Source organism: Poecilia mexicana, unplaced genomic scaffold (assembly GCF_051168715.1).
Source record: "Poecilia mexicana isolate PSO_F unplaced genomic scaffold, ASM5116871v1 scaffold_8, whole genome shotgun sequence".
Taxonomy (NCBI): Eukaryota; Metazoa; Chordata; class Actinopteri; order Cyprinodontiformes; family Poeciliidae; genus Poecilia; species Poecilia mexicana.
In genome coordinates, this window is record NW_028263377.1 from 2,608,255 (window position 1) to 2,619,506 (window position 11,252).

At 36.2% G+C, this 11,252-nt stretch overlaps 1 protein-coding gene across 1 annotated transcript; it reads right to left on the reverse strand.

The window, feature by feature from the left end:
- Positions 1-1,830: 1,830 nt before the first annotated feature.
- LOC106913865 (uncharacterized) lies at positions 1,831-8,485 on the reverse strand. Its single transcript, XM_014980283.2, has 6 exons — positions 8,329-8,485; positions 6,733-6,838; positions 6,435-6,622; positions 4,203-6,351; positions 2,602-2,789; positions 1,831-2,519 (listed from the first exon to the last, which is right to left on the reverse strand). The coding sequence occupies exons 2-4, from the start codon at positions 6,797-6,799 to the stop codon at positions 6,004-6,006; spliced, it is 603 nt and encodes a 200-aa protein (XP_014835769.1). The 5' UTR covers positions 6,800-6,838; positions 8,329-8,485; the 3' UTR covers positions 1,831-2,519; positions 2,602-2,789; positions 4,203-6,003.
- Positions 8,486-11,252: the final 2,767 nt, after the last annotated feature.

Sequence of the window (11,252 nt, forward strand, 5' to 3'; positions counted from 1 at the left end):
TCTTGTTCTAACTTAGTATGGCTAAATTTAGAACAAGATGGCTCAACATGTTTGCAGAACATAAAGTAAAACAACCAGGAGTTAAAATCTTGCAGTGGAAAGTTTAAACAGATTAGTTGCTTCCTGATTGTTTGCATACCTATCAGCTATTTGTCAACTTTAGAAATTTAAAGAGTAACAACATGGACTTCTCACGCAGATCATGTTGGCTGCTTAACATAGCAAGGCATCTATAATAAAAGACAGTTAAATTGTATAGAATTGTAAAGCATCTTTTGCATTTTAATTTTCTGTCTTTGTCATGCTGTTTTTTTTTAACTATCTTTTCATAATCCCATTATTACCTGTTTTTTTTTTCAGCTTCAGTGAAACCACACACTAAATACTCCTATAACACTGTAGAAACACTGCAACTACCTTGGTAGTAGTTTTTGTTCAAGTACTTGAAGGCACTTAAAGTAAATCTTAAACCATTTACAGTAATAGCAATGCTAGCAGAGAGAATGAAATAGTTAAAATAGCTTTAAAATTGCTTTCACATGAATGAGGAAATGGCAGAGAGGATAACAGATCTGGGACAGATAATGGATCAGGAAGTGCAGAGAATTAGCAAGGAGGTGATGATGTTTGTTTTAGTGAGGAGGACAAAAGTAAGAAATTCAATGGAGAACTTTGGACCTAAAATGTAAACTTGAATATTCTGATTTGATTAGGGTAGAGCTGTAATGTAAAAATATTTTTTTGCTTACTACATGTTAGAAAGGAACTTTACTACGGAGCCCCCCAGGGGACATGGGGAATTTTTTTTTCTTTTGCGTTCCCTCGCAAAAGAAAAAAAAATTCCCCATGTCCCCTGGGGGATTCCGTAGAAGTGAGCTGCGGCACCAAGAGACGTTTCGTTTGTATTAAGACATCTAGTGGCGAACATTGGTAAGTGCACTCTTTAGTTTAGAACTGCGCAACAATTAAACTGACACTTTTGGCACAAGATCCCTGCAGTGTTTGCTTTGTAATTTCAGTTAATGAGTTATGAGTGTTTAAGCTTTGGTTGTAAGTTAGTTATGTGAGGATGTAAATGTTACACGTAGGTATCCCAGGTAGTTTTATTAATACAAACAGCATGCGTTTCTGATTTTGTTTGTTTCCCTTGTAGACCTCTCTATAAGGCCATCATAATGTTCCAACAGCGAGGTAATAACCGCATAATTTTTTTCAAGGTATTTTGTTGGGAGGTAAGACTTCACCTTAGATATTTCTCTTAGAAAAAAATTGGACTTCACAACAGGATTTATCTGTTTGTCTCGCTTAAAAGCACGATCAACAATAAGAAAGTTCATGTTGTTTTAATAGCCCATTTTAGTTCATTTGCATATTTTGATCTCATGTCTTTCATCTTCTGCTTGGTTAATGCTCCACAGATTTTCTGTAAGGTTTAGGTTGTGCCAGTTCGGTGGTCCAACACAAGGATATCATGGTAATCAAACCAGCTCCAGGTAGTTTAAACAACTTGGACAGGCATCAAACCCCAGTGAAAAATGAAATCATGCACTGATGTAATGCAGTTTTCTAAAACCTGAATTTCATTAGCTGTAAGACATAAATATAGAAATCACGAGAAAAACAAATATGCCACTGTGTAATAAAGTTGCATCATATGAATTTCACTTTTTTTTACGTTTTACATTTTTATATTTTAATCATTGAAGGAGATGCATTTATGCATAAACAAAGGCATTTGGTGAAAATGATAAAAAATAGCAGTTAGCCTCATAACTCCTAGTAAATTGTATAAAACAGCATTACAGAATAAATTAGAGACAAACAATAAGGTCCAGTCACTCATTTTTTATTTCTTTTTTTTGATTGATGTGTTTAGATCTACTTTTTTCTTCTGTAACATTTCCCAATTCAAATTAATGAAGTAGTTATACAATGGTTATAATAATGTAAATATACACATGAACTCAAACTACTCAAGCGCAACACTTTTTGTGTTGACAGTCAAATTAATTTTTGGATAGAGTAAAGAATCCCATTATACACCAACATGATCATGGCTGATCTGAGCAGATTACATTATTTACAAGTTTGCTCTGATGTTGTTAGGAATTATAAGCATGGGGCTCTGTAGGACATTGAGGAGAGTTTTGATACCCAACAGGACTTTGACAAAGGTTTTGATACTCAGGAGGACTTTGATGATGAGTTTCAAACCCAATAGGATTTGGAGGAGGCTTTTGAAACCCAGCAGTATATGGAGGAGGGTTTTGATACCCAGCAGGATTCTGAGGGTTTTGATTACCACCAGAATGTTGAAGAGGGCTTTGAAACCAAGGAGGGTTTTGGGGAGAGTTGTGAAACATAGCTGGGTTTTGATTAGCCGTCATGACAGGATTAGCCTGCACATTGACCACAGTTTGCGGTTGTTGCCCTGCCATGACAGGAGTTTGATTCATTCGTTCACGTTCCGTCTGACAGCAGGAGCACCAGAAAGTACATATGTCTTGACAGAGGGAAGCCTGAAAACAAAACCATTGAAATGTTTTATAACATTGCACTTTCATTTCAAAATGAGTTCATGTGAGTGTAAATTTGTCATACCATTATTCCGTGTTTGTTAGGAATGGAAGCTCTCTTAGACTATGTAGCAGGGGGAATAAACAGAGGAATCCCACAGGCTGTACATGCAGCAGGAGTCAGAATGTTACATAAAGGCAGACAGTTGTTCCCTTTAACTGATGCTAAACCAGGGCAGGCTATGGAGAGGGATCACCAGAAACCATGGCAACCTGGAGAACACACAAACATACAGCATGGAACGCTTATTGTTTCAAATTTAATTTAAAAATTGAAAAAAAAAGTCTTGTACATGTTAATACATTTTATTTATAAAGCACTTTCACACTAAAAGCAGCTCAAAGTGTTGTACATAATCTTCTTAAATCTTCAGTTTTCCCTGGGCACACTCATATAGTAAAAACTTTTTATGAAAATAGCCGAGCTACATTGTCCAAGTTTGTTTTCAGTTTGAAAAATTGACTGACCATTGAGTCACACGAGGTAATTAAAATAACATGGGAATTTTGGTTAAAACCTTTAATAAAATGATCAAACAAAGCAACAGACATTCAATGCACAACAACATCATGAAGTAAAATGACTTTAGAAACCAAAACACTTGTTTTGTTGCTTTTCAACCACAATCTTATCAAGAGTTTAAAGCTGCGTTGCTGCAGGGCATTGTCCATCTAATTGTGCTTGTTTTGTTATTTTTTTTATTTAAAATCTAAATATTGGCCCAAGTCAAAGTGATGTGAAATTAAAACAATTTTTGTTATCAATATTAGAAAAGATTTAAATGAAGTAAAAGCAAAAGGAGTTTCCCTTAATGTACTGTCATGATTAGTTACATCCGAAATCAGTGATTTTCATTCAAACACCAGTTTATTCTTGGAAGAATGAGAACAGCAAACAGACATATCCAGAGTCGGTTCAGTCTGATCTGCTCAGTCTGATCGGTTCTAACTAGGCAGAGTCTCTACCTACTTATACTTGCGTTATCACAAAGTTTCTGGGAACCAACATGTCTAACTTGTTAACAAAAACCTTTAAAACCTTGAAACATTGAAAATGAGGGAGTTTTCCATTCTTATCTAAACCAGTACAGTGAAAATATAATGAGCCTCACATGAATGTGGCTACAGCTGGAACAGGCAGACTAAATACCTTTTTGGATTTTACAAACAAAGACGCAGAAGACATTTTCTAAAATTCGCCAACACTCCCTAAGTAGAATAATTGCAATCATCTTAAATAAACTTTCACTTTAAGTTACTGTGTCATATTTTCTCTCCGTGTCACTTCTTATCTTCATTTTAAAGTAAATGTAAAGAGAGATGATAATTAAGACATATTTTTTAAATACATTTTTAAAACTATTCACAGAATTACTTTATCTCTGTACCTCTACTATCTAATGATAACTTCAGCGTTTTTGCTGACCTTCTGACAGACAGTGATACAAAATAAAAGTAAATAATTGAATAATTTGAAATACTAGTGATACATCTAAAAGAATAAAATTAGAAAAAGCTACAGTAATTCATCTTTACAGTCTAGAAAATGTAACAATGTTTACCTGCATTCATATAGAAATGTATGTACAAAACACTGTCTAACTGTACATAAGTAAAACTTTTTACCTGTTTTTGTGGGAGATCTTTCTTTCTCTTCCGGAAGATAACAACAAATGCCTGAGTTACAGTAAAGTTTGCTTTGCCTGGGCGCTCACAAAATATGCTGCAAAACCTGTGACACATCATGACAGCCAGTTTGGATCCAAGTCACCTGCCTCCTCGTCTGAATGTTCTGAATCAACACGGTAAATGATTTCACTTTGATGTTGCTGTTGTTCTCTGATTGCTGTTGCATTTTGCTATCCATGTGTCTCTTAAAGAAGCTGGAGTTTTGCTGTTGTGAGTTTAGTCTTGCATTGGAAGAGCAGACAATTTTTTTTTTTTGCAATTTGTTTCTGAAACAGGCATCCTCCTTAACTTGGTGTGATGTACATTTGATTCATCATTATTATTATTATTATTATTATTATTATTATTATTATTATTTTAGAAAGTTCATAAGGCTATTAGTTTACATCTTTTGAATGCGTTACCTAAATCCCAAAGGTTGCAATTAAAAAAAAAAAAAATTAAATGAATTAAAATGAAATATCTGAGTTTATGATCCCCCATCGGAACTCAGAATATTAAATGATGCAACATTGCCCTCGTAATGGAGTCTTGACTGAAGTTCAGGCTGGAAGACTCTTTTGACGCACCTGGCCCTGCTATCAGTGCCTCCCTCTCCGCACCTGGACCTATCAACGCAGGTTCAAGCCTCACTCCAGCCAATCATCGTCCAGGCTCAGGTTCAAAAGGACCTTCACTCCCAGCCTCCTCCGCTTACCAGCCCCGATCAACCCACCGCCACCCCACCTCCACCTTCAGCTCCCGGCTCTCAGGCCTCATCATCCTCTGACCGCCGCCACCAGCACAGGCCCCGGGGGGTTTACATTCCCTCGCTGCATCAGGAATGTTCATCGAGCTTATCGAAGTCCAGCTCGACGTCCCCGGCCGGGGCCTGATCGCCAAAGAACTTTGTGCTTATTTTCATGTTATTTTTGTCATTAAACCCTTTTAACTGCTTCCCTCTCTCCGTCTGAGTCTCTCCAGATTGAATTTTAATTTCATTCTTTTGTTCTGTGTTACATAAAACATATCTGAGACAGTGAGATTTAAAGCTCGTCTTTACAGGATGTCTGTCTTTATATTTCTAAACCAGCCAGAGTCTCTTCTTTGCATTTCATACTTTTTTCCTCCTTTCTAAAACAAGCATCACTTCCTCCTCATGTGTTGATGTAATCTAGTTTTCTAAAAATTAAATTTCATTAACTGTAAGCCATAAATATAAAATGGCCAGAGAAAAAACAAGCATGCCTCTCGGAGTCTGATAAAGCTGCATCATATGAATTTAACTTTTGTCACATTTTTAGAGTTTCATATTTTTAATTAATTACTTGTAATACAATAACTGTTCAACTGTGTTGTAAGTAGATGTACCTGTGCATAAACAAAGACATTTGGTGTAAATTATATAAACATTCTGGTAACTTTTAGTGAGTTATATAAGACATCATTAAATGGAGTCAAACAATAAAGTCAAGTCACTCAGTTTTTATTTATCATTTTGCTATTGATGTATTTAAATCAATTTGTTTAACAGCATTTTCCATTTCAAATTAATAAAGTAGTCATGCAATGTTTGTAATAAAGTAAATACACATATGAACCCAACCAACTCAAATTCAACACCTTTTTAGAAGTATTGGGAGCTAATTGATACTTTGGATAGAGTAAAGAATCTCATTATACACCGACATGATCATGAATGATCAGAGAAACTTACATTTTTCACAAGTTTGTTCGGATGTTCTAAACATTGGGACTTTTAAGAGGGTTTTGGGTCCGTGGAATATTGAGGAGGGTTTGGATACCCAACAGGACTTTGAGGGTTCTGATTACCACCAGGATACTGAGGAGGGTTCTGAAACCAAGGAGGGATTTGAAGAGAGTTTTGAAACATAGACGGGTTTTGAGCAGGGATTTGAGCAGGAGGTGGATTAGAGTTTTGATTAACCATCATGACAGGATTAGCCTGCACGTTGACCACAGTAGTGTGCTGCGTGGGCTGCTGCACCACAGTGGTAGGACCTCCATTCTTTAGCTCACGATGCATCTGACACCAGGAGCACCAGACACAGAAACAGGAAATTGCCATGTCTTCACAGAGGGAACCCTGAAAGCCAACACAGTGAAACTTTTCATAATGTAATGTACTATTTCAAAATGAGTTCAGGTGAAATGTAAAATATGTCGTACCTTTATATGATGTTTGTGGCGAATGGAAGCCCTCAAAGATAATGCCGCAGGGGGGACAATGAAAGGAATCCCACAGGCTACACACGCAGCAGGAGTCAGAATGTCACATAAAGGCAGACAGTAGTTCTCACTAAATAATCCTGAAACACTGCAGGCAAGGCAAGGCCAGCACCAGAAGCCATAGCAACCTGGAAAACACAGAGACAGACAGATACAGAGCAGTGAAATGGTCTTAGGTGATTGTAAGGCTTAATGTTTTAAATTTAAGTTTAAAAAAAGAAAAAGAAATGACTCTTACAAGTACTGCAATCTACACAGCAGTCAAAAAGACCAGTTTTCCACTCTCTGAGGGGAGGTTGTGTCATCCTATCCTGAAGTTCAGCTACAAACTCTGAACTATGACCCTGTGTGATCAGAAAAGAAATGAGTCAGTTTATGGCAAAACAACACACATTAACATAATGAACGAAACCCACTGTGTCTCTAAAACTGTGATACATTGTGTTACTTGTCCTGTTTCAGATGATTATTGTTTCAGTCTGACAAACTGCTGGTAAATATATTGTGATCAAATCTGTGCCTCAATTCATAATGCATGTCACCTTGAAAGATCTATGAAGAATTTAAGTTGCAATTTCTTAAGACCTATCAGTTATAACTCTTGTAAATACATATCTATGTGTTTTGCACATATCTCTAACAAGTCTAGACTTCACTTACTGAATGTTTCCACCAATTATTTTGGAAAACTTCAAGTGCACCAGGAACAAACTCGATTAAAAGAAAAACAGACTTATTGAAAGTAAGACTTGTTGAGTCCTTCATGTATGGCTGCTCATTCCTTTTGCTCTCATTTTAATTTAGTACAGCTAAATTTAGAACAAGATGGCTGAAAAGGTTTGCTGAACATACACTCAGCAAACAGAAATTCAAAACTTACAGAGTAATGTTTAAACAAGTGAGTTGCTTCCTGATTTTTTGCATACCTAAAAAACAATTTGTCGACTAGTAAAGAATAACAACAGCCTCCTATTATCTCCTTAAGATCTCATGGCATTTATTAAAAATATTTTGTTCAATTTAAATTTAGGATTGCAATGTATCTTTTGCATTTTACTTTTCTGTCTTTCTCATGCCGTTTTATTTTTATGTTATTTGAAACCCAGCAGCTTAGACAATCAGTATGATGTGTCTGATTGTCTTGCACTGTTGGACAGATTTGCTCTGGAATTTGAGCAGTAGGCAAAAATCACAACCTCAAAATGAAAAGTTTTGTTTGGTCTTTTGAGTGTTCTGTTGCAACTAAAAATGAAAATTTCTTAGAATAGGTAAAGTGTCAATTTTAGAGAAATTTTGATTTACTTCTCATCAGAGGTTGAATTATTTAATCTGATATTGTAAGAATCTAAAATATGTTTGTGTAAAGTAAGGAAAATTAAACAAGGCAACAGAGTAAATGCACAACAACATCGTGAAGTAACTTTAGCTTTTCAACCATGATTTTATCAGTGTGAAGCTGCGCTGCTGCAGGGCATTGTCCATCATGTGTTTTGTCACTTCGTGTCTTCTTTTTTAAGGTAAATGTAAAGAGAGATGGTAAAAAAAAAATAAAAATTTTACAAAAGTGATTTTATCTTAGCTCTGATCTGCACTATTATTATATAATGATAATTTCTGACTTTTTATTGACCTTAGACCTTCTGACAGTCACAGTGATTTAAAAGAGAAGTAAATACTTGAACAATTTGAAAGACAAGTTATAAATCTAAAACAATTCAATTAGAAAAGCTAAAGTATTTTGTCTTGACTTTCAAGTAAATGTAACAAAGTTTACATGTATTCACTTAGGAATGTATGTATAAAACTTTGACTATACATAAGGAAAACGTTTTACCTGCTTTTGTGGGAGATCTTCCTTGTACCTCCGCAGATTTCAGCAAATGTGTGGTTTACAGTAAGGTTTGCTGTGCCTGGGCGCACACAAAATATGTTGCAAAACCTGTGACACATCAATCATGGCAGCCAGTTTGAATACAAGACATCTCCTTCTTCCTCCTGAGCCTGACTGAGTGCTCACAATCAACATCGTAAATGATTTCACTTTGATGCTGTTGCTGTTCATCAGCATCAAATTGCTGTTGCATTTTGCTATCTTTGTGTCACTTAATGAAGCTGAAGTTTTCCCGTTTGGTGACTCATGTATTAAAAGCGCAAACAATCCTTTATGTAATTTGATTCTGAAATAAATGTTCTCCTTTTGATTGTGATGTGAGAATGTGGACACACACTGGGTTAAGCTCTGCTTTTTGTTATCTGAATGAGGCGATTTCATAATCACCAGTCAGAAACTTTAGATTAGTAAAGCTTCCAATCTAAGCCAAGACAAACAATAAAATCTAAACTTTTGAGTTGTTTCACAAAGTCACCAGATATGAAGCTCCAATTTGAAGCTGGTACCAAACAAATCTAGCCATGTTTGGATTTAACTATTCAGACTTTGACATGAAGCTGACTATGAAGGAAGTAACAGTGAAAATAAAAAAAATGCTTCAAGGTTGTGGGTTGGATTGGTTCAGAAACCACCTGGAGGGAAAAACTTCAGTTTTGCAGACTTTTAAAATATTGTTGTATTACTTTGGATACAGAGTGTAAGAGTTAGCCTTAATTCACTGTTATATTTATTTCAGAAGGACACCTTTCTTATTTTGCACATTTGCAGGAACACAGACTCATTTTCAGGAAACGGCTAACCTACATTCTGATTGTATTGTTCTCCTGTGGAATGGGAATTTTTAGTTTCATTTATCAGGAAGTCATTTACTCAAAGGAAACTTAAAGCACACACACAAGGAACAGGTTAAGGCAGCACAGCAACATTTAGAAAAACAAACAGTAGTGCCGGGTTTCTTCACACTTTCCATACTTTAAATATTTCAGCTTAAGCAAATAGGTGCTGCTAAATTGAGAACAAATAGGGTAGTGGTGTGATTTCTTAGTATGAATGCCATATTTACTTACAGGGGAGAAAATACTAAATTACCAAATAGGTGGCTGTGGACTGTTGTCATACAGAGTTATAACAACTGTGTAACTGAACTTGGATGAACTGCAGCAACAGAACTTCATGACTCAAATAGCTTTTCACTGTCTTTATCCTGAGTGGCTGCACAAAACAGGGCACTGAAAACTGCCAAACCTGTATCGTCACATATCTGACATAATGAGGTCATTACTACTGAATGGTTTTCTTTAGTCTTTGTCTTTAGTACAAAACAGTAGAACTGATAAAAGTGCGGTGTGTCAGAAGCGTAGGAGCTGTGCCTTGTTATTTGCTTACTATCACTTGCATGATAGTAATAAATGAAGTTACTTTCAGCATAAAAATTTTTTACATTTAATTTAAATTTCAAAAGTGACTTGACACAAAAAATTCACCAGTTGTAGGCCGTGCTGTAATTATATCTGTTGTGTTATGCCTTTCAAGTCTCCATTAGTTTCTTTAATAAGTTTTGCTAAATAATCTACAGAGTGTTTAAATCTAAGAAATTATTTTAAGAGCAGTTTCTCTTTAAGGGAGACAATTTGTAGCTATGTAAATAACACTCGGACAGTGATTTGTGACAAGTTTTATATCTCATTAAAACCAAAATATTTTCTTGTTTACATTGTAATTAAAGGAAATGTACAGTTTTAAATAATAAAAATGTTTTATGTAATCTGGTCCATTTTAATGAGGTGCATAGGACTGATTTACAGAGTCAATTAGAAACAATAAGGTTCAGTCTAGGGCTGTTGTAAACGAATATTTTAGTAATCGAGTAATCTATCGATTATTCTTACGATTAATCGAGTAATCGGATAAAAAAAAAATTCTAAAATGAAATATTGGTAAATCTGGCATAATACCGGTGTTACTATCAGATATCAATGTCAGTCCAATTTTTCATATTTGAGCATCCCTAACAGTTGCTTTTTGTAGTTTAGAAAACTAACCTGTAACAATAATAGCTCACTTTCTAAGTTAACCAGAAGAAAAGTTATAGAAAAATCTGAAATTCTATTGAATTTAATAACAAAGAGGCAGGCTCACAAATATGCTTATAAAAAATGTCTACAATCCAGCTTTTAGTTTATGTATTCATCTTCAGTGAGTTTAATAGATTAATTAAACTCACCTTGCCACCTAACCTGTCACGCTTTGGGTTTGAAAATACGGGAAATGCCGCCTGGAGTGGGAGGAGAGGGCGAATGAACGAACATGGGGTGGAGGGGAGGAAATAGACCAGCGGACTGACGAACCGTTAGACCGGGGGACGAACACGGGGGGAAGCAATACGGGACATTTACGACACCTTCACTGGTCACACTCAGAAACTCATCTACCAGCCATGTACGATGCGCTCCGCCACCCGTTTCTTCAGACCGGGATATGAAATTTATTGTGCGGTTCGTCGGTAAAGCTACATTTACACGGTAAGCATCAGCTACTCAGCCGCCCGCCCTGTTCAGTCTATCCGCTCACCTCAGCGCTCTTCCCGCCGTTCGCTTTCAACCAGCAGCCCCGGAGGAGAAATGCTGCCGTACTCCAGGCATTCCCCCAGTCATTTTAAGGATGCTTATTGGTTCCCCAAAAACGATAAAAAGTCGGGCATTATCATCAATCAATAAAATCCCCACGGGCCAATCTTGAAGATTGGACTTTATGCCGCTGAGACTTAGCTTTTGTCAACAACTCAGAGGCGGAAGTGAGAGCTCCGCGCAACGCAAATGAAGTCCCGGCCGGAACACGGTGCGCTAACTAATAAAACATAAATTAAC

Coding starts and splice junctions, on each gene's coding strand:
- LOC106913865 (XM_014980283.2), bottom strand. CDS start 6,799: ATGACACAACCTCCCCTCAGAGAGTGGAAAACTGGTCTTTTTGACTGC. Junction 6,623..6,732: donor CTGTGTAGATTGCAGTACTT/GTAAGAGTCATT, acceptor TGTGTTTTCCAG/GTTGCTATGGCTTCTGGTGC. Junction 6,352..6,434: donor GCCACAAACATCATATAAAG/GTACGACATATT, acceptor GTTGGCTTTCAG/GGTTCCCTCTGTGAAGACAT.